The 22140-nt window shown below is 54.9% G+C and overlaps 1 protein-coding gene across 1 annotated transcript in view; it reads right to left on the reverse strand.

Annotated features, from left to right (window-relative positions):
* Positions 1-942: 942 nt before the first annotated feature.
* The window catches only part of COL22A1 (collagen type XXII alpha 1 chain), a 236498-nt gene continuing 215300 nt past the window's right edge, over positions 943-22140 (reverse strand). Inside the window, exons 52-61 of the mRNA XM_059395531.1 lie at positions 20977-21030; positions 16089-16142; positions 14534-14605; positions 13150-13185; positions 10517-10561; positions 7985-8164; positions 6708-6774; positions 4474-4656; positions 2833-2910; positions 943-1328 (exon numbers count right to left, since the gene is read on the reverse strand). Coding sequence (XP_059251514.1) covers positions 1141-1328; positions 2833-2910; positions 4474-4656; positions 6708-6774; positions 7985-8164; positions 10517-10561; positions 13150-13185; positions 14534-14605; positions 16089-16142; positions 20977-21030 — 957 coding nt within the window. The 3' untranslated portion in view covers positions 943-1140. The remainder of the gene's footprint in view (positions 1329-2832; positions 2911-4473; positions 4657-6707; positions 6775-7984; positions 8165-10516; positions 10562-13149; positions 13186-14533; positions 14606-16088; positions 16143-20976; positions 21031-22140) is intronic.

Consider the following 22140-nt stretch of genomic DNA (forward strand, 5'->3'; position numbering starts at 1 on the left):
CCGCATCTGGATCCCTGCTCGGTGGGCAGCCTGCTTCTCCCTCACCTCTGTCCCTTACCCCAGCCCGTGCTTTCTCTCTCAAATAAACAAATAAAGTCTTTAAAGAAAAACAGAAAGAGATAAAAAGAAAGGAATCACCTTGCGAACTGAGGAGGAAACTTGGATTTATTGAGCACCTGTTCCTGGGGGCATCTCAGGTACACACAAACACTCAACGCACCTTATTTCCAGGGTGGGCTCTGGAGGCACAGACCTCCCGGCTCTGGCCACTATCTTGGCCAAAGACCCAGCCTCAGGAAAGCACGGCAGTGGTCACTGGATCCCCTTATTTCACAACGGAAGGGAGACCGACAGTGAGAAGCTTGAAGGAGTCCCATCCGTGGCTCAGAAAGCCAGAGGAACATGCCTCCTCCACACCCACTTCTCTGTCTTTGGCGAGACACAGGATGCCAGGGAGCCTGGCCAACTCGAGCGCCATGATTTTGCCTTCGAGAGCCTGAAGCAGTGAGGCGGTGGCTGAGTCGGCTCCCCGAGGACCGATTCTGGGCTCCCCTGCGCCCTTCCCGCGGGGCAGCGAGGACGTTCTCTTCGTCCGCACGTTGCTTCTCTTCCTGCTTCATGGCTCTCTCCTGGGAAGTGGCGACCTCTGGGCATGACCAAGAATAAAAACCCTCTGCCTCAGTTTCTCTGTTTCCTTTGGAGGAAAGAGGTAATTCTAGCGAGTGTCTGGTCAGAGTTTCATAGCACCATAAATTTCCTTAGAATGGGCAGCTCTGTGTCACATGGGGACTGGCAGAAGAACCAAGAAACAACCCAGTGCCCCATGATCAAGTTCTCCCAGCTTCAGAGGACAGGGGAAAACTCGCGGAGCATTATTATATGAAATAATAATAATAATAACAATAACAACAACAATAATAATAATAAACAATAATAATAATATTAATAATAATTTGACCGACCGGCAGCATCTGTTGGTTTTAATAATGTTGAGGTCTCTCAAGAAAATAAGACAAAAACAAATGATAAAATCAAGAAAAAAGACACATGGCTGTAATGTTTCAAGACCTCTGGCTTCTTATCAGGCTCTGAGTTCAAGTTTCAGAAATCCACCACTGCCTCCTGGCATTCTGGAATCTTCTAGGGGCCCTTCACGTTAGCAGGCCGGGCAGCAAGGCTGGCGAAGTAGGCACACTGGGAGGGGTCACACTGGCCAGGGGGCCCTGGTGGGCCCGGGAGACCGGGGTGTCCCACTGGTCCTGTCTCCCCTTGAGGGCCGGGAGTCCCGGGGAGACCATCTTTCGCATAGCCAGGTTCCCCGGGTTGACCTGGTCCAAGAAGAAACAAAAAACAAAAAGAACAGAAGGTGTTTAAGATCTTTCTGGGGCAGGCAAGCCCTGGTCTCATTGCTTCCACCCGGTGTGAGCTCAGGACTACAAACGTCCTCAGAGAAGATACCCCATATCATCAATCTATGTCCCTTTTTGCTTTGGCCACTGGGAAGCTCATTGCTAAGTGTATGGCTAACCCTATTACCTCTTAAGTCTCCATGTTAGAAAATCTGAGTCTCCCTATAAAAGAAACAAACAAAAGGTATATATTCCCCCTTAAAAAGATCTTTAGACATTTCATGAACTCTAAAATTCACGAATGCTTGGGTAATCATTATTCACTCTACGGTCTTGCCTCGATCAAGCCCAAGACCGGCAGTTCACAAACTCCTTCCGGGAGCGTCACTGAAGAGCAGTCGTTCTCCCAACCTCATTCTCAGACAATTTCCTCTTCTGAAACGGTTTCTCTCCTGCCTCTTAATCTTTTTTTTTTTTGGAATTGCCTTATTTAAAAAATATTCTTGGGGCACCTGGCTGGCCCAGTCAGGGGAGCACAGGAGTCTTGATCTTGGGGTTGTAGTTTTGAGCCCCACTTTGGATGCAAAGATTACTTAAAAATAAAATCTTTAAAAAATAAAAAAAAAATAGAAGAAAGGAAAGTAGTCTTAATATTAGAAGCTTTTGGAAAGTAGGCAAGTTGTTAAAAATAAACACTGAATGTGTATTTCTGGTTGACTTCTCTAATGAGAGTAGCAACACTCATCTTGTGCAGGAAATTTGGAAAATCAAGAAGTTATACATACTAAAATTAGAATGACCTCTAGGTTTCATATTTGGAAATAACCTCAGGTGATCATATAAACTAGAATTAAATCAAAAGAGGAACTTCAGTGTGGTGGAATTTGGTAATAATTTGCTCCACTTTCTGCTCGCACCCCTTCCTGGGCCATCACATTGCCATGCCCCAGAGATCTTTCCACACACCCACCTTGTCTGGGTTGTCAACCGCCGAGCCCCACGTCCCAGGGAGCCCTCACCACCCCCTGCCACCTGGCCGGCAAGCCCCAACGTACATTCTGAGAAATGGTAACGGGGCATCAACACGTGCGTGGTGGGAAGAAGACTGCACGTTCAGGTGAGTTGAGAAAATGTCGCCATAAACAAAATAAGCCTCATTTGTTCCATGAGGCAGAGCATAGGCGAATCCACAAGCACTGGGAAGGAGTCCAGGGACACACGGTTCCCCAGTCTTATTTAACCCCAAGTCCATTTTCCTCAGGACCACTGCACAGAATAACCCTCAACAACTCACAGACTACATGACAGTTTGCTGAGTACGTCCAGAAGCTGGCGCTTCAGAAAGATTCGACAAAAACAAATCCGTGAGCGTCTCTCCTCTCAGATAAACCCAGCCTTTCTTCCCAGCTGTCCCCGGGGTGCTGCGATGTGTCATTCCAGGGCAGAGGGCCACCCACCCCCAGACTCCGGACAGTCTCCCTACCTGGGATGCCCGGCGGGCCCATCTCGCCTCGGAGGCCAACTCCAGGTGCACCTGGGTCCCCTTTGGCTCCTCGCTCACCTGTGAGAGAGAGGTGACCTCTGATGGGAGGGACGCAGGCTGAGGGCAGAGGCAGGGGGGGGCCCAGGGAGCAGGAGCAGGGGCAGGGGCAGCGAGGGGCTCCGTAGCTTTCCACCTGCCCAGCTTGGCTCACACATCCTGCACGCTGGGACCTGAAGTCCCGCCTGCTCGTTGACATTCACTCACACTCAGGCACGCACTCAATCCGGATACACGCCTGTGAGCACCTTCTAAATGCATGCTTGGCGACACAACATTGGTGCAAGCCCATATGGGCCCAATTACATGCACAGAAATGCACACTCACACCTATGTTAGCAAATACATATGCACACTCATACACACAGACACGCTCAAACACAGGCACACAGATGTGCACAGCCACACACTCTTTCCTGCGCACACTCACGCGCGCCCCTGTGGCCACACACTCTCCCCCCGACACACACGTGCACCTACACCCACTCCTGCTTGCTTACACTTCCCATGTTCTCGCAGCATTTCATGGGAACTTGTAGGAACTGGGTGATAACAGTGAACAGACTCAACACTCCAGATCCTATGGGCATGTACACCCGCAGGAAGCCTCATATCCGGGAAGAGATGGAACAGGGCACCAAGAGCATTCTTATTCAAAGCACAACAAGGGTGAGTTATGAGGAAACTCAAGACTCTATTTGAGTTAGGACCATACAGATTGGATTAAACTGTCTCATTTTTTTCATCATTCATTTTTTTTGGTCATGTTGTTTCCAGAAATCTCCTTTATGCAACATATATTTTTCTGTGACTAAATGGGAATTTTGCTAGTTCGTGGGGACTTCAGACCATCCTCACTTATTGCTGTAACTGCCACATGCGGTCAGTTCTGTCTGAGTCTGAGCTTTCCTCCGCTTTATGCTTTCTTGTTGACATCTAGGTCACGTATTTTGTTTTATGAACCAAAAGAGATGGGACTTGAGCACAAATACAAGAAAAAGAATTTTTAGTAGGAGAAACATTACAGGGAATGAATGAAGGAATGAAGGAATGAAGGAATGAATGAAGAACTAGTAAGGAAGCGGCAGGTAGAAAGAGGAGGATATAAGGTACATCCATGTCACGACTCCCCAGTGATGGCCCTGCTGTGGCCCAGAATGCCCATGTCCAGGTGAGACAGCTATGTGAGAGCTGGAGCAGTAGCAGCCCTTTTAGCCACAGCCCCAAACCACTTCAATTCTCGAGCTGGTGTCCAAAGGCCCATGTGCCCGGAGACGGCACACTCCACTCCTCAGCCAGCTCTAATCTCCGATGGGGAAAGAGGGCATTTTGTGTCGCCCCTGCTCTAGGAGAGAACTGGGAAGTGGGAGGGAGCTGGTTCGCTCTCCTGGCAGAAGCATATTTCTACAAAAATGTCAAGTATGAAATCCTCCTGTACATTTGAAAACATTACATGATGCCAAACGCAGAGTGTTACCAAGCTGGAGGGGAGGAAAGCAGGACCAATTATGCACGTGCAGCCAGAGCGTGGTTCCTTCCAGCCCTCCTCCGTGCCAAGCACATCTCCTCTGGGTCCCCACTCACCTTTGGGACCCATCGGTCCAGGAGGTCCTTCCAGACCCCCCTGCCCAGGCCGTCCTGGCTCCCCCATGGGGCCCGCCCGGCCTGGAAGCCCATCTTTTCCAGGAGGCCCTGGGGGCCCGGGTCTGCCTTGAGATGATTTCACGTGTGCTGGCGGCCTCTGGGCCAGGAGGTAGGCGAGTCTGGCTGCAGAAGAGGGAAAACAGAGATGCTCATGAAGGAGGGTGATGGACAGGAGACGGGCCGGAACTCACTGTGCAGCTCAGAACTCAGGAGACGGTAAGCAGTGAAGAACACCAGCAAGATCACCCCCCACAGCACAGCCAGCTCGCCTGTCCCAGGGCAGCCTCCGGCGAGCTGCCGACCTCCCTGAGCCTTCACGGCCTTGTCTGCAGAGTGGAGGCCGTGGAATCACCTGGCAGGCGTGAGGACACGCAGGCGAGATGAGGCACTAAGACTGTGCTCAGTGGACGCTGGTGGCACCAACCACAGCGTGACTGGTGGTGGGAACAGAAGGAGAAGTTACACTAATTGTCTGCTGGGGAACGGAAGGCTGGGGCCGAGACCCAGGGGCTTACAGAGCCGTGGAGAGTCACCTTTCTCATCTATACACCGCAGGGCTGGATATGACGTCATCGAGGAGCCTTACATGTCTAAAAGGGGAAGACTACAGAACTGCCTAAAAACCCAGAGGTCCAATGACTTCCCACCGCACTGGAGACACTGTGCGCATCTGATGGCCCCCGAGAGACTGTCACACGAAGTCAGGCCCAGCTCTTCTTCCTGCAGGTGGCTGACTCAGCCCAGAGAGGCTGGGGGCTCGCCCACGGCCCTGGGGTTTTGGTGGTAAAACCAAGACAGAGGAGTCAGGGTCTTCTGAGCGCCCTGGGCATGGGCTTCCCATGGGCACCATCCTCCTGTCTTCCTGCACGAGACGGCAGGTGGGTACTGACACCTGAGTGAATGGGTTCACTTCGCTGAGCCCCGATTTCCGCATCCTTAAAGTAGAACGGATGCTTCCTCTTTGCAACGCTGTTTGGAAGAAAGGACTCCGCCCAGCAGATGCTCCATCTGAACTTTTTTCAAAATGCATCTTATCTCTGCTCTTGGGTTGGAAATCCTCCAAGGGCAGAAGCTACTTCTGTCTCTGGTAAACTTGAGACTCAGAAAGCAGAGCTCAGAGATGCCCATGGGGGAGACCTTGGGACACCACCTGCCCAGTGACAACTGCCAATCCAGCGCATGGTTGCTTTCCTTTCTTCAACTCACGCTCCGAAGGGTTGATCTTGATCACGAAGGTAATGATCTTGGGCCCTCCTGTGTGTGGAGAGGGGCCATTCTGACCTGGACAGTCTGAGAGGGCTGGGCTGGGGGCCTCTTGTCCAATGCTGTGTCCCCAGACCCAACTCACAGTCTGACCCACAGTGGGTGCGAAGAACTCCATGAGACAGGAGCAGATGAGTGACGGCTTCCTCCTGTTTGGTCCATCTGGGTCCTGGAAGAGTTCTGGATGCCTGACCTTCCCTGTCATGGACTGTCCATGACTGTCCTCCCCTAACAGCTTCTAGCACAGAGGAAAGTGGGGACAGCTCCCCCTCAGGAGTAGACGGTGGATGAGGGGAGGGGTTGCTGCCTACACACAGATCCTGCTCGGGTACCAATCTGATCTTCCCCTTCCGGTAAATCACACGGCATCTCTTCTCCTAACACTCAGACATGACCCCTGCTCTTTGGGAGCCTTCCACGAGCCCCCTTGTGAGAACTTAGGAAACCACCTGACCTACGGCCTGCCCTCATGCTGCCGTTACTACCACCTCCGACCTCGCTCCCTCCCCAAGCACCTGCTATGTACCAGGCTCATGCAAGACTGTGGGATTTAACAATAAACCAGTACAGTTCGATTCAAAAGAAGCTAGCTCCATGAAAGCACTATTTATCCCTGCTCCCCTCGGGCCTGAGGGCACAGGATAAATGACCAATGGTTGCAGAGCTGGTTCTGGGGATGGGAGGCATTCAGGCGGAGGTCAAGACACACTCGGTGGGGGGGGGGGGGGGTCTGTGTGTCTCGAGCCTATGCGGTGTTCATCATGGTTCTGCATGGTTTCTACATGTGAGCTGCCCTCCGTGATCCTTTTCCATACTGGGCTGGGGAGGTACTAAAGGGTGCGGAAGGGACTGCTTCCCAGGCTCTCAAGACACCTGTATGCGTCCGGCTGGGGTCAAGACCAGCTACTCACTTTCCAGCTGTTTCTCGAGTTCTTCTTGGATGAGCCGCCGCAGCGTGTCCACGGAGGGGGACTCCCCCTGCAAGGGAGGGAAGGTGGAATTACTTACCTCCCTGATGGCTCCGGAAACCAGGAGGGACACAGGGAACACGTAGCACATTGTCCTGTTCCCATCCATCACACCTGAACCGCCTCCCTTTGCCGTGGTCACGCAGGCGGCATCCTCCTACTGGACTCGGTGACCGGAGCCCTGCGCTGCCGCCCTCTCCACGCCCTTCCTGCTGCTTAGCTGCAGCTGCCTCCTGCAGAAGCCATTTCCCCAGCGATGACCAGAGAGGTCTAGCCCTGCAGCTCTTCCTGCCAAAGCCCCATCCACCTCCGGGGCCACACGCATGGACAGCCTCCTCCACGGAATCGTCTTTGATTTCCCCGACCAGCCGCTCGGCCACCCCAGTCCTGCGGGTCTGGTTTTCCTTGCTCTCTTCACCTTGGCCTTACCCAAGTACCTGACCCTCCTGGTGCCTGAGTCACATGACAGACGCTGGTGAGTCTGTGTGCGGTCTCCGGGCTCACAGGGTGACATGGGATTCTTAGAGGAATCTGTGAGAGCGGCCCTCACGCCACCTTGGCCAGACCCCTCCCTCTTGCCTGACTCCTTCAGGGCAGTGTCCCCACCCTCAAGGGTGAGGGTCTCCCGGTGCTCCTGTCTGCAGCCCCAGCACCGAGGACAGCGCCCAGCAAGAGAAGGACAGGCATTCCCTGTCCTTCTGTTTTTTGTTTCTTTGTTTGTTTTGTTTTGTTTTGTTTCCCTTTTCTGGCCCATTTTCCACGCTCATCCCAGAACTTCCATCGCTACCCACAGCAGTAGGACTAGGAGAACTCAGTGAGGACCCAGGCGCCATGGAAGCATCCTGCATCCCACAGTTACCCCTCCTGGACTTGGCTGGGAGCCAGATTCCCAAAAGTGACAGAACCGCAGGGCCTCAGAGCTGCCAGGGACACTAGAGATCGCCCAGACCTGTGCTCTGAGGACAGGAGAGCCCCCAGGGGACCACAGGGCTGCTGAGGGGGGAAGGGGAGCTCACGTGGACCCAGAACCCATTCTCCCAACCACTTCTACCCCAGGCGGCTCTGCTTTTTTCTCCAATGTGTGCTCATGTTACAGGTTTGTGGAAAACAAGGGTTCTGTCACTAGAATAAACTATGCTTTGAGGAAAAAAAAAAAACCCTAAACGAGCCTGCCCTTTCATGCCTCTCCCCACAAGTCTGAGGAATACCAGCATCCTTACCCGCAGTCCTGGAAATCCTGGCTGACCCGGAGGCCCCGGGGGCCCGGCCAGTCCATTCTCCCCAGGTGGTCCTTGGGGGCCCATCAGGCCCGTGTGGCCTTTGTGACCAGGGATTCCAGGGTCCCCAGGCTGGCCTTTCCCACCAGGAGGTCCTTTGTCACCTCTGTTCCCGGGATCTCCCTAAAGAAGGGGAAGAAGCAGCATGTCAGTGAGCAGGGCACTGGCAGGAGCACCCAGTGTAGACAGGCCCGCTGCAGCTGTGCACATCCCCCGGCCCCCAGGTCTCCTCCCCTGGAGCCCTGAACGGGAGACCTCGGTCCTGGCAAGCCTGTGTCTCTGAGCCAAGACAGGTGAGGACATGGGCTCCGGACACAAACCACCTGCCACCGTCACAAAGGTAGTCTGCAGAGGACAAGATGAGACGTCTCATTTCCAATCCCAGTTTGTGTGGCTTCATGTGTGCGCCTCGAGAAGGCTGGCCGCTGAGCCTGACCGTCAAGCGGCCCCTCCTCCAGTTTGCTCTGTCAGCTGGACGGACACAGCTACTCTTGCGACAGAGGCTCCCCCACTTAGAGGTGACCTCCTGCTCTCTACTCTCAGCTTTTGTGGGCTCACATGGGATAACACTGACCAGGACTCTCTTGTCCCCATCTCTGACCCAGACTCTGAAGACCTGGATCAATGATTCGTTCACCACGATGACCAACGGACCATCCAGTCCTCTGCCTGATGCGCTACTGTGGGTGTGACCAGCAAGACTTGGCTGTGGCTGGGTCCAAGACAGGTGGCCACACTGGTGAGCTCAGGGTGTAAGCAGGTAGCAGTAGGGGGAAACGAGAGGAGGAAGCAAGATGGTAGCGGGAAATGGGGCATGGCCAGGGATGTGACCCAGAGCCAAGGACAGGGAAGACGGCAGGTGTGAAACTATGACCAACTCATCAAGGAGAAACAACTGACAGGCAAAGTCTGATTGCCCCGGGGCTTTAACCAAAGGCAAATGCAGATTTCTAACACGGGCACCCGCACAGTTCTGCGTGCACAGACCCTGGAGGACGAAGGAAAGCGTCCTGCGATGGACTCTGGGAAGGGGACGGCGGCCATGATGGGCACCAAGGTAGAGGAGCCCCTGCTTTTCCAGTGCATCTGCCTTTTTGCAAAGTGCGATGGTTAACTGCAGGTCTGTACTGCTTTTTCAACAATAAATAAAGGACGGTGAATTTTAAAAATGAATTTAGCCAGATCTGAGAGACAGTCCTGACTTAAGTTTCTCAGATGTGATGCGTTTCACGGGACCTTTGTCATCTCAGTGATCAGGGGTCGGTGATGGTCCTGGTGCTCTGTGCTCCCTAAGTCCAAGGCCCTATCATAGCTGTGGGACAGAATTTCCTATTCATTAAATGTCTCAATAACACTTTGCAGGGGGAGGACTCGTCCCCGACTTCAATGTTCCCAGGAGCGTAAAGGAATGAAGAGCCGTCAGCTCCCTGGCAGTGTTCCATGAAACCACTTAACAAGGAGAGGGTGATTCTCTGCTTATTGATTAGGTATTAGAGCAGAGATTCTTATTTGTGGTCTGAACTCCCTGGCTGCCAGCCGGAGCTCCCAGGGTCACTTGTATGTCACTGCTCTGGGGGACCCTCAACGCCTTCTCAGCCACACCCCCCTTCCCCACGTCTACCCTCAGGAACCAAGGGCCGGAGCGCAGAGGGATCAAGTCACTCAGAAGGAAGGAGGATCCAGAGGGGTGACAATCTCTGACACTCTGCTTCCAATGCTCAGTCTCCTCCGGTCTGCAAGAGAAACCCAGCTCCTCCCTCGTCCAACTTGCAAAGAAAGCAGAGATAAATTCTCCGCAGGACCATGGAAAACAAGCCAGGGGTGGAGGGGGTGGAGGGGGTGGTGGCGGTGACATTCGCAGGGTGCAACAGTGTGAGACGGGGGACGGCTGACCGAATGGAAGGGCCAAGGCGTGGGCCAAGGAGCTGTTCAATTCCTCTACAGGGAGCAGCAGCTGTCACAAGTGTTGGAGGACACTCCCTCCCCCCACTGGCATTTCTGGGGGAGAAAAAAAAAAAAAAACCCAAACCAAAAAAAAAAAAAAAAAAACTCCCCCTGTTGTTTTTTGGAGGAATGAAATGTAAAGAAAGGCTTCCTGAGTGTGGCGCCAAGGCGATTCATTATGGGAAAAATCTGTTCCCTTGTCACCTCCAGCGACGAATCTGGCTCCTGGCAAGCTGGCATTTTGGGATCTGAGCACGTCATGCCCAGGCGCTTGTACAGGGAGAGAGGGAAATCTGTCACAAGTCTCAGAACACTCGCCTTTGAATTTGTAATTGCAATGATGTTACTCCTTAAAATAACATCCAAAAAAAAAGGAAAATAACAACATTCACTACAACCATCCCTTTGTGGGCTAATGATTTTCCAGGGAGCGGCAGACTCGTAAGTTCTCTGGGCTTGGCTGTGGCTCGCTGACCGCCAGCGACAGAGCCCCCTGCAAAGGTCACGTCCCGTAACGACCTCCCCACTTACCCTGTCTCCTTTGGGTCCTGGCTCTCCGGGCTTCCCAGGCGCGCCCTGCAAAGAGTCCAAAGGAGGATGGCCACGGAACCAGCGCCCTCTCTCTGCAGCCCTGTGTGCCAGGAAATCAGCCGCCCCTGCCCCCGGAGCTCCCCTCTGTCTGTCTGTCTGTCCAGACACGGCAGACCTCACTTCCTTCCTCACTGTGCGCCTGGACTTACAGCACCAGCCCTTCAGGTTTCCTCCTCTGCCTTTTCCAGGATAGACCCTCTCGCCAAACACACTCAGGAGCCCCCACAGGGCGTGGACTTCGACGGGGGCTCATGACAGCCCCTGTGGCCTGGGCTACCTCGTCTCCCACTGACCAGAAGGACGTCCGTGACTGCTGCCCCTCCTGGCCTCGGCTGCCCGCCTTCCCGCCGCCTGCAGTGCACTCCCCGCTGTCCTGCACGGAATGTCTTTGCCTCCCAACTGCACGGAATGTCTTTGCCTCCCAAACGTATAGGTTGAAGCCAGAACCCCCAGGGTGACTATAAATTAGCAGGTGGGGTCTTCAGGAGGTACTCAGGAGTCGATAAGGTCCTGAGGGGGGCCCCGTGATGGACACAGGGAGACAGGCATCAAGACCAGGGACCGGTTAGCCTAATTAGGGAAGGATGGCAGACCGTCTGTGGACGCCTCGACCTTGGACTTCCCAGCCCCCGGAACCACGGGAAATGTCTGTTTCTCATCACCCAGTCCAGGGTAATTGCGTGGCAGCCAACTAATCACTATCACTCTGTCTGCGATCAGTCCCACCTGCCCTTCAAGCCTCCCCTCCAGGAAGCCCTCCCTGACTACCAGCACCTAGGAACTAGGTACTACACACCCCTCCCGGAGGGCAGTCACTTTGGGGCTGGAGGACACGGCCCTGTAGCTCCCACTGCTAGGTACTCGCTCTTTCCTCCTGTGACCCTCCCCAGCTGAACCTCCCTCTACCCCCCAGTGCCTCTGCCAGCGCTCTTTGCAGAGCTTTGGTTAATCCCTCTGGCCAGCGTCTGCCCTCTGCACGGGTCCCTGGGCCACCAGCTGACCTGTAACTCCCATTGTCCCTGGACGAGGTGGCAGGGTGTTTCCCCTTGGACAATAAGCCTCTGGAAGGCAGGTCCTGTGCTTATCCACCCCTGGGCTCCACTGGGTCCACCCAAACCCCACCATGCACTCAGTTCAAGAAGACAACTGTGGGGCTTGACACGGGGAGCCCCGACCCCATTCACTGCACCCCCTCATGCAGGGGCCGTTCATAGCCCATTTTCACGGGGTTCACAGCCCACAGCCCACAGGCAAGAGGTGGGCCCAGCTGATTCTCATAGACAGGCCAGACCCTTTTATGTCTCTCATAGAAACACAACAAGGTGTTTTGGAAGGCGCCGGAGAAAGTGCATACTGCGTGTTGGGAGGCGCAGAGACAGGACCAGGGGCCGGGGTGTGCAACGGGCAGAAGGAGGCAGGAGCTCACACGGGGGACACTGTGGGTCAGCTCGGGGCAGAACTCAGGGTCTGCTCCTAGACAGCGGGGAGCTGGTGGTATCTCCCCTCTCGTCAATCCGGAGAGCGGGAGGAGGGAGGTACCGGTGAGTGAGCCCACGACCTCCCTGGCTGGGCTGGGGACAAACCCTTTGCAAACGCAGGGCCGTTGGATCCGGCTCTCATGGAGTCACCAGCCGCCCTCCCCGAGTTGAGAAAGTAACCCGAAGGCGCAGAGTGAGAAGGGGTCTTCCTCACGCAGGGGGCATGCGGGCTTGGGAGCGGACAAGGTGGTTAACTAGAGCATTGTTTTCTCCGTGTCCATTCAGTGTTTTGTTTCGCATCAACTGTTTCTGCCACCTACTCTGTGCTGGGATCTGGGGCTCTGACCAGCAGAGCGGGGTGCACCTCTTTGTTTCAGGTCGTGAAGGAATGTCGACAGAGGCAGCATTGGCACAGACCTAGGATGAGTCGGGTCAGGCACAGGAAGGGGTGGGGAGAGGTGGGAGGGGTTTTGGAAAAGCGCCCGGGTGAGTAGGAGAGCTCTCAGCACGCTCAGCGGACGGAAGGGCCAGAGCGCCTGGAACCCTCGGCATGTTCGGGGAACAGAAGGGCCAGAGCGCCTGGAGCTCAGAGGCTGTAGGAGGCTGGCGTGGGCAGCCAGGGCATCTGGACTCCTGCTGGTGCACGGGAGGGCGGAGGGGAGGCCGGCCTGGGAAGCAGCATGACCGTGTGTGCTCTGCAAGCAGCTGCAGGCAGGCAAGGACCGTGGTGGGGACAGGAAGAGGCTGGACACCGGGGCCTGTGGGTGGTCAGAGCCATTGTGCAGGAGTCAGACAATGGCAGCCTGGATCTGGGTCCTCACAGAAGAGAGCCAGAGTGGAGACACTTTGGACAGGCCACTGACAGGACTTGTTGACGGACTGGACCCACAGCCAGGCAAGTGACAGGCTAGCATGATGGTGCCCGGGACCGGCTGTCTCATCTGCGGGTCCCTGTGTGAAACTAGGCAGGATCTTCATGGCGACAGCAGCACACCGAAGCGAGGGCAGGACCCGGCCGGGCCCAAGCCTGTCACCCCCACTCCCGCATCCCCCACAGGAAGGGTGGTCGAGGGGAAGAGACGGAGCCATACTTGCCTCCTTCCCTGGCATGCCCTTCTCTCCCGGCTCTCCCTACGAGACAGAACCAAGTATCAGGTACCAGCTCGTCGTCGCCAAGACATTTCCACTCAAGTCATGTTCCAGCAAAGACGACAATCGATGGTCCGGCCAACCCAGGACATCGCAAATGTCCTAGTCAGCCTGGGCAGCAGGCGGCCAAAAACAGCCCCAGAGTGGGCGGGGGAGCCGCTGGTTCTGGGCTCCTCTTCAACGGGACGGCAGGACTCTACCATGAGGGTCTCCGGGACCCTGGCTTTCAAGAGCGTCTCGTTGTGGTGAGGGGGTCCTCCCGAGAAGCAGGCTGAGTGTGAAATAAGACGCCAGGGACACTGGGCCCCAGAGCTCGCCTGTCCGGGGTCAAACCCCGCTGCAGCCACTGGCTCTGTGACCCTGGACACCCTCCTTATAACTGCCTCAAGCTCGCTGTGCCTCAAGTTTCTTCATCTGCAAAATACAGCAGAAGCTGTCCCTTCCACAACCTTGTCTGCTGTTGCTGTGACCAAAGGCCAGGAGCTGGGAGTCTGGAAGTGTGGGCGGCTGGCTGCTGTCTGGCCGAGGGAGGTGGGGGTTGGAAGAGGGTGCTCGGGCCTCTAGATGGGCCACGGAGAATGGGCTCACCTAAAAGCCGGTGGCCAGAGCCTTGTCCCACTTGGACTACATGGTAGAAATGGGCCACAGAGAGGTGGCCAGCTAGAGTGGCTGGGCTGGCTGGGTGGTGGGGGCCCCCTCAGGGGTCCGAATTAAACTGGAAGAGGTAGACGGAACATGGGTATGCTTCCTACTCTTGCATGGGATGTACCACCCTGAGCCCGGGATCAGGAGCCCACGGTGTGGACTGTGGCATGAAGAATGCACCTGGAACTCAGGGGGACGTGTCTGAGTCCCTCAGTGTCCCTCTGCCCAGAACCCAAGCAAAGATTCCCCAGCAGCATCTCTGGTCCCACGTTCTAGGCAGGAGCCTCGGGCTCAAGCAGCAGCCCACCCACATGTTCTCACCCCGCAGCCAAATTCAGTCACAATTACAGGGGTTTTGAAGGGTCCTTGAAGTTCTAGGATCAGAGGAGTGTGCTCTAACATCCCCATTTGAATAATGGCAAAGCTCAGGCACAAAGGCTATGAGACTCGCCCAAGGTCCCACACTTAGAGAGTGTGGAGCGGAGAATCCCATGCAGCCGACTCCTGAGTTCCCGTGTTGGCCAGTGCACAGCTCTGCCTGCCAACCACCCTGTCAGTGTGACCACACAGCCTGTGATGCCACCTGAGCTGGGGGATCCAAGGACGGCCGGTGGTGGGAAACGTACTGCCCTTGAACCTCCCCACAGAGCAAGGGATCTTGGGCCCCAGGGAGTTCTCGGCTTACCTGAGGCCCCCGGGGACCCAGGAAGCCAGGGAGCCCGGGGCTGCCATGGTCTCCTTTGTTGCCCTTCTGGCCCTGCAGAGGGAGAACAGGCATTGATTCCGCAAGGTCAAGGGCCAGCCCCAGGAGACTCCGAAACCTCGGAACCCTGCTGTACTCTGAAGACCTGAGACATGGACGGCGAGAACACCCCTTTCCTGTTTGGGAGGGCAGCGGGTCGGGGAGAGGCGTGGCTCCTGGGAGTGCTGACAGCACCGTGGGGCCGGCAGCAAGACTAGAAGCATCTCTTTCCAGCCAAAGCAACAGAAGCAACATGGGACAAACCCTGAGCAGAAACACGACTGTGTGTGGTCTCTCCAAGGAGCCCACCAGCAAGGTAGCACACTGATTCCCAAGAGCACAGCAAGGCTCATGGTTTGGTAGGATGAAATTTTGGCAACAGCTCTGGGGACCCTTTCTATTCCAGCATTTCCGGGCATGTGTGACTCAGCTCTTCTGGGGTCAGTTCTGCACGGGGTGTGAAGCTAGGCTCATGGCCCTGTCACATCCCGTCTGTGTAGTCTTATCAGCAGTGACCAGGCCCACGCCACAGCTTCTGAGAAATATCATTACATGGGCTAAGGAGCTCAGCTCTGCTGGTGTAGTCATCCTTGGCCTAACAGAAAGAGGCATCTCCACTAGGGTAGATCAGATGCCCGGTTTTCCTGGGAAGGATGGGTTTCCCAGGATGCAGGATTTTCTGTGCTAAAGCCAGGAAGGTCCTTGGCCAACCAGGATGGGGCCATCACCCTCATTTCCACAATGATGCCAGTTGACTTGCCAAGTGGTCTGCCCAATGCCTCGTGCAATCATTGCTCGACTCACCACACCCCGAGGAAAGGTGGTCTTCTGAACAGAGTTGCCAGTTTTGGCAAATAAACATACAAGAAGCCTGGGAGGGTAGGAAACTTGTGGACAGGATCTGACTCACCCAACCCCAGAAGCCATCAGAGAACCACCTTCCCCAGGATGTCCCCCCTCTACCAGACCTAATCCCAAATCCAGGGACCCGGATTCTGATTACTCATGCCACCCTCTCTCCACTACCCACAGATCCTACCTATCATTCCTTCCTGCTCTCCCCACCCCCCACCTCCTGACCACTAGGAACACCCTCTTCAGCCAAGTCCGTCCTATATCATCCCCATGTCATACACTTACCCTGTCGTCTGAGATGGGAATGGCTGGAGATGTCACCCTGTCTGCCCATCCTCTAAAAACATGCAATGTCTACTGTGCAATCCTGTTATACATTTTTTTTAGTCCTTGGTGGGTTTTGTACCTTTGGGTGGCTATGGCAGTAGACAACAGAGATCCGGTGTGCCATTGCATGCATTTCAGACTTTCAAAGACATCCTTATCCTTATCCTCTTGCCTCCAGGCTATTTCCAGCTTTCAAACCCCTTATTCTCCCCTTGATGCTTCTAGCATAGGGAGCACACAATCTGTGATATGAAAAGACAGCATGCCCATTCCAAAGCCTGCCTTGATTCCACCATACAGCAGGGATGGTACTCACAGGACTTCCTGCGGGGCCAGGGTCTCCTGGAGATCCCGGCGATCCATTCTTACCCTGGTGGAAGAAACACAAGTAGTCATCTGCCAGGACTTTCCACCGGGACATCGAGGAGCAGGACAGTGGAAGAGAGTGACTGTCAGGTGTAGAGGACCAATGTCATACCTGCAGCCATCATTCAGGCCAGCACGTCTCTTAGTAAGCCATGGCATTACTCAGAAGATGTTTCTCAACTTATAAAAGGAACTTGTAACACTTAACTCATAACATTGTGGAAATAAATGAGTTTGTGTGCATGATAAGTGCTAAGCCTGGTGAGTGCTGCCCAGGGCACAGGCATAGGAAATAATTATGACCTCATCCACCCATCCAGCCAGCCATCCATCCATCCATCCTTTATCCTTCAACTCAGATGGACATCCTTCAACTCCTTAACATTGTGTCTTAAGGAGATACACAAAAGGGTTCACATCAGACAATGCTGTTCTCAGCTTAGGATGCTTATCCCTGTGCTGATTTCATTTTACTCCTCCACTAGGGGCACCTTTATCCTGAAGACTTGGGGATGATGACACAGATAAGAAAAGCAGCCGTGCAGAATCCTGCAGCTACTAACCTGAAGGTCCCTTCCCTCCAGACTCCAGCACTGGCCCGACGATGTTAGCATTCTCTGACTCCGGTATTTTGTGCATGCCCGTGATTTTGATAAACACGTTTCACCAATAAGGTCCTTGGTAGTATAAAACTCAGAAAGTTTAAGAACTCCTCTAGCTATACCTTTGAGGTTCAGACAAATTCCTAGTAAGCCTGAAGTTCAAAGTTTGGCGTTAGCAGACTGGCTTGGTCACTACCCTGCCCACCACTCTCCTTCTTGGGACACTGCCCTCCCCCCCCGAGATGGCTGCGGCTTCACCTGGCTCTACCTGGCTAGGAGGAGCCCAAAGAACCTATGTGTCCCTCCTCTCTCTCTAGGGGCAGCATCTAGCACAGCACCAGACACACAGGAGGCAATCTGCTGGATAAAGGAACTGAGAACATCCCAGGAAACCACGCTCCATTGGCCCTGTAACCACACGGTGCTAACATCCTACGATCTATAAAGCACACAGTCACCAACAGAGACACATTACACTAACAAGAAGCTCACGCTGCCTGAGGACTCCCTCCATCTCGGGCTTCCCACGCACAAACTCCCCACAAACGACCGATACAAACACTGCCGTTTTATAAGTAGGGAAACGGAGTCAAGGAATGTCTTCACCCCCTGCCGGAGACAGAAGCGAAGGGGCTGAGACTGGAAGCCAGGAAGCATGGAGCCCAGCCGGTGCTCCCCTGCGCCTCGGTAAGCACATGGCTCCTGGTGGTCATGATTAAACAGGGCTCAGGTCTTCCAACAAGTGTGTGTGTGTGACTGCGGGTGATTCATGCAACCCACCCCCCGTCCTCCTGCCGGGAAGCGTGAAGTGTGGCTGTCCTTGTCCCTGGATCACAGATGAGGATGCCGAGGCACAGAGAGAGCATGGCATCTGCCCCAGAGGGCCGCCGCTGGAGCAGCCCGTGGCTCTGTAACTTCCCCCACTCACCCCTCCAGGGAGCGTTGTACGGTGGCTCCTCCCGGCACCGCGCTCCGCCCACCCACCAACCCATCTGTGTCCTTCTAAAAATATGTGCTGTGGCTCATCCTGATGGTAATTATCTCTCTCCTCCTGCTCCCTCCGGATCGCAGGGAAGATAAGGGCCAAGACACGTTAGCATGCTGGCCAACACAGGGGGAGGACACGGTGGGGCAGCTCGGGGCGGCCACCTGTCACCTGTCAGGGTGCGGGAGGCCAGCTGGGGCTGAGACCTGGCTCCCTCCTGGGCTGTGGGCGACTCCTCACCCCCACTTGTCCTGAATGGAAGCCACAGCCCGCCCGTCAATTGCTCTATGCTCCGAACTCCTGTCCTGGGCCTGCTTCTACCAGATCCCTTCTTTCCGAGAAGGCAACGTGGCACACACAGCCCAGGTGGGTCTTCAGCTGCAGACTCGAATCAGACTGCCTAGATGTGAGGCCAAACCCTGGCCCTGCCACTTACTTTCTGTGTGATCTAGGGCAAGTTACTTGACCTCTCTGTGCCTCCATTTCTCATCTGGGGACAGGGACCGTAGTAGTGCCTGCCTCGTAGGGTTGGAGAACTCCATGAGAGAATTAGGTAAATGTTCGTGTGGTCCCTAGCGCTGGGGACCTATACTCAGCGTCTGGTTCAAGGTGGTGTGGAAGTTTGCTAGGAGCCTTCTCTGCACTGGGGAGGCTCCAACTGATCAAGAGAGAGGTCATCAGTGATAATCCAGACCCTCCTCTGATGTGTTCAAGGATGGGTTTGGCAAACTCACGCCATTACTGTTGGTTACAAAGTCCTTATGTGGTCACTCAGAACTGATGGGAGCAAATTAGAAAAACATGAAAGCACCTCTGGAGACCTCGGGCTTTCCCCACCTCCTGCGTGTGGCATGTGAGGCCCTGGGCTTCCTCCCCTCACCCATCCTGGACCCCTCACTCGCCCCCACACATGGTTTTCCTTCCCTTTTCTGTGCCCCTGAACACGCTAGCATTCATCAAGGACTTACAGAGCACTACTGTGTGCTAGGAGGCCCTGCAGGGGGTTCAGAGTCAAGTCCCTCCTTCCTCCAAAAGCAGAGCTCAGCATGGAGCCCCAGGGTGACCACCGGCCATGTACCGGGGGGGCCCTTTCTGAGGGCTGGGCGCTGTTCCATCATTTCACCAGTTTAACTGCTGGGGTGTGTGACTTCCCCTTACTTTCCAGAATAGAAACAGGCCCAGGGGATAGCGACAGCAAGAGGCCTGCATCCCCCGAACAAGTAGGACACCGCAGGACAGGAGGACAGGAGCTTAACTACCGAGCTTGGAGGAGGAAGCTCTATGAGGGGCCAGGAGGGACCCCAGTGGCCGCCACTCTATGCCTGCAGGCCGAGACCTGGGTTTCTCTACCTTCCTGTCCTTACACTCCTGCCTACCCTCCTCATCCCACATGGAAGCTTAAGACCTCAGCTTTACTGGATATCTGTTTCTGGTCGACATGCATATCTGTGTGAGATACATAAAAAGAAAGGGGTTTTGGCATCCCAGGAACCAGTGTTTGCCCCCTGGGGGTGACACCGCCCCCCTGGGAACGCATAACCCAGAGAGCTTTGGGGCCAGCCCCCAGGGACTGTCATTGGTGAAGACCCTCAGCTGGGCATAGCCTCCGGGTCCCTGACATCATGATCAGCAGATGGACCCCGCAGTGGGAGAGTGGACACAGGGCACACCACTCAGCTGTGCAACCCTGAGCATGCTGTCGGATGAACAAATGCCACATTCTAGAGAGAGAAGGTGGGTGCGGTCAGTGAGCTGCTGCTGCGGAGCGGGACATAGGAAGCCAGGGCAGCGCTGGAACCTAAAAAGCAGGAGTACCCTGCCTCGAGCATGGATTTTGCCCTGGAACCAAACCCCAGCGCACATCAGTACCCACACGGGACACCTGCCCCCCAGCTGAAAGGCTGCCTGCATCCCAGTCTGAAGGCTGTCCTCCGTGCCCTTCCTCAGCCCACTGGGACCAGGGCTGAGGGTGTAGAAGGCGTCTGGACACCCTGTCCCCCCACAAGTTGCTGAGTTAGGGTAGGGAGTGGGATGTGAGTCACTGTGGCCCCATCAGGGGAGAACGTGGCTCCTTCGAGTGAGATCCAAAAAGATGCAGTATTCCAATGCCTAAGACCTGCCCTGGGCACCTCCTGTAGGGTCCTGGAGACAAAGAACATAACCATGGCGGGTGCAGAGCACTGAACTTGGTGTCAGAAAGTCTTGGGTTTAAATCCCGCCTACAGCTCTTACCAGCTGAGCACCCTGGACCCAGGAAGCCCGTATACATCTAAGTTACTCACCGGTTTACTCCTCTCTCTCTCTCTCTCTCTCTCTCTCTCTCTCTCTCTCACACAAACACACACACACACGAAACAAGACAGCCACCTAGATAGAGTCCTGTGTAACGAACACATATTCTATCAGTATGCTTATAAGTGCGCCGGAAGTAGTTTAAAATACACACAAGATGCTATCAGCACCGGCTCCCTCTGCAGTGCAGAGGCTGGGCTGGAAAGAGAGTCTTCTTCTCATTTGAATTCTGCATGGTTCCTTTTATCCTCAGTATGGATCAGAACCATGCTGTCTCCGCATAGGACCTCATTTGGAAATGAAGTCACTGTGGATATAGTTAGTTTAACGAGGTCATTCTGGAGCAGGGTGAGCCCCAATCCAATACCACCCGTGTTCTTATACAAGGGGGATATTTGGACATAAAGACAGGCCCACAGGGATAATGCCAGATCAAGAGGGAGGCAGAGGTCAGGGCCATGTTTGCACAAGCCAAGGAACATCAGAGATCGTCAGGAAACCACCAGAAGCAAAGTGAGAAGTGTGGAAGTGAGCGCCTTTCTCACAGCCCTCAGAAGCCGCCAGCCCTGCCCACATCTTGATCCTGGACTTCTGGCTTCCAGGAAAATTCTTGGACATCCAGCCTCCAGAAGTGTGGGACAATACATTTGTTGTGGAAGCAACTAAATGTGTGGCTCTTACGGCAGCCCCAGGAAGCTAATACACAGATCACACACTAGACATGAGAATGACCTACAGGGAAGTCCTCCAGGGCGCCCACCATGCCAGGTGGCTGCTTTCACATGTCTGCGAGGAAGGCAGGTGGTCCCAGAAAACAGCCTGGGCTGTGGGTGGGAGGCACGAGTGGGGCTCGGGCCACAGTTCTTTTCCAGCTGCTCTGACGTTCTGCCCTTTGTAAACAACACATGGAGTTGGTGAACCAACCCAATGTCACCGTGGTAACAGCCTGAAACACTCACCGGGTGGCCCCTCAGTCCTTGGGGACCCTGTGGCCCTGGGGGTCCAGCGTCTCCCTGGAACAGAGAGATATCAGGTTATCACAGAGTGGCTGCCTGGGGGGGACGGACAGAGACAGTTTCAAATGTGGGCCAAACTTCGTCTACTTCCCCGAGAGAACCAACTAGCTGTCCAAACGCTCCCTCGATAATCTCCAGGGGTTCCGCAGACCATCTCCCGCAGACTCATCTCCCGCAGAGGAGTAAAGGCGGGAACACACTTTATTTATTTACTCGCTTCGACACTTTGCACCTGATCCCACAGTGATTTCCCGGAGCACCATCTTGAACTAAGGGAAGCCAGCCAGAGAAGAGAAGCCGCCTTGCAGTTCTGTTTCCAACTCACTGGACAGTGACCCAACCCCCGTTTGCCGCAGTGAGAAGAAGGCGACCCATGCCCCCAGCCTCTGCCGGGGTGTCCAGCGGAGGCGACTCAGACCCACCTTATTTTCCGATTGGTCTCACGGCATGTTAAGTCTCTCCCATGTTATGAATGAAAACCCCAAACACTCAACCACTCTAAGAATGGAGCTTTGCAAATGAAGAGAGCCCTACCTAGAGCAAGGAAGGTGGGGAGAAAGCCTTTGTCCCCTGATCTGGCATCCCAGGCTCCTGTCCCAGCTGCTCCCTGACCCGCGGGGGGAGCTGGGCTCAGCCACACTCCCGCCTGGGGAGCTCCTTCCATACACTCTGCTGTAGCTGAATTGAGAGGGGATGGGTTTTCAAGCTGCTCTTGGGCCTGGAGAGATCGGGGTGTCTTTGGGGTTGGGGCTGGGGACAGGCTCCGCCTGGGTCAACGCAACAGCTCAGTTTTTAGCTGCGCACGGGGTGTGACTTTTTTTCTCAAGCGGACCCTACTACTGAGGAAAGACCTGGATCTGGGAGGTGTTTCCTCTAGACCCTTCTAGCTCTACCGTCTCAGGTACCAGGCCAGCTGAGAAGTCCGTGGGCATCAATAGCCACGGGCACCATGTCCTCCACCAAGGTTCAAAGGCAGGTCGTGAAGGAGGTACTGGGATCCCGGGACCCCGTGCTCATGGTCCTGATTGAACATCCACCCCAAGATGGCAGGTGTTGTACACACGTGTCAGACAGGCCCTGGAGGATGTCACGTATGACATCTGCTCC

The sequence above is a fragment of the Mustela nigripes genome, chromosome 3 (assembly GCF_022355385.1).
Source record: "Mustela nigripes isolate SB6536 chromosome 3, MUSNIG.SB6536, whole genome shotgun sequence".
Classification (NCBI taxonomy): domain Eukaryota; kingdom Metazoa; phylum Chordata; class Mammalia; order Carnivora; family Mustelidae; genus Mustela; species Mustela nigripes.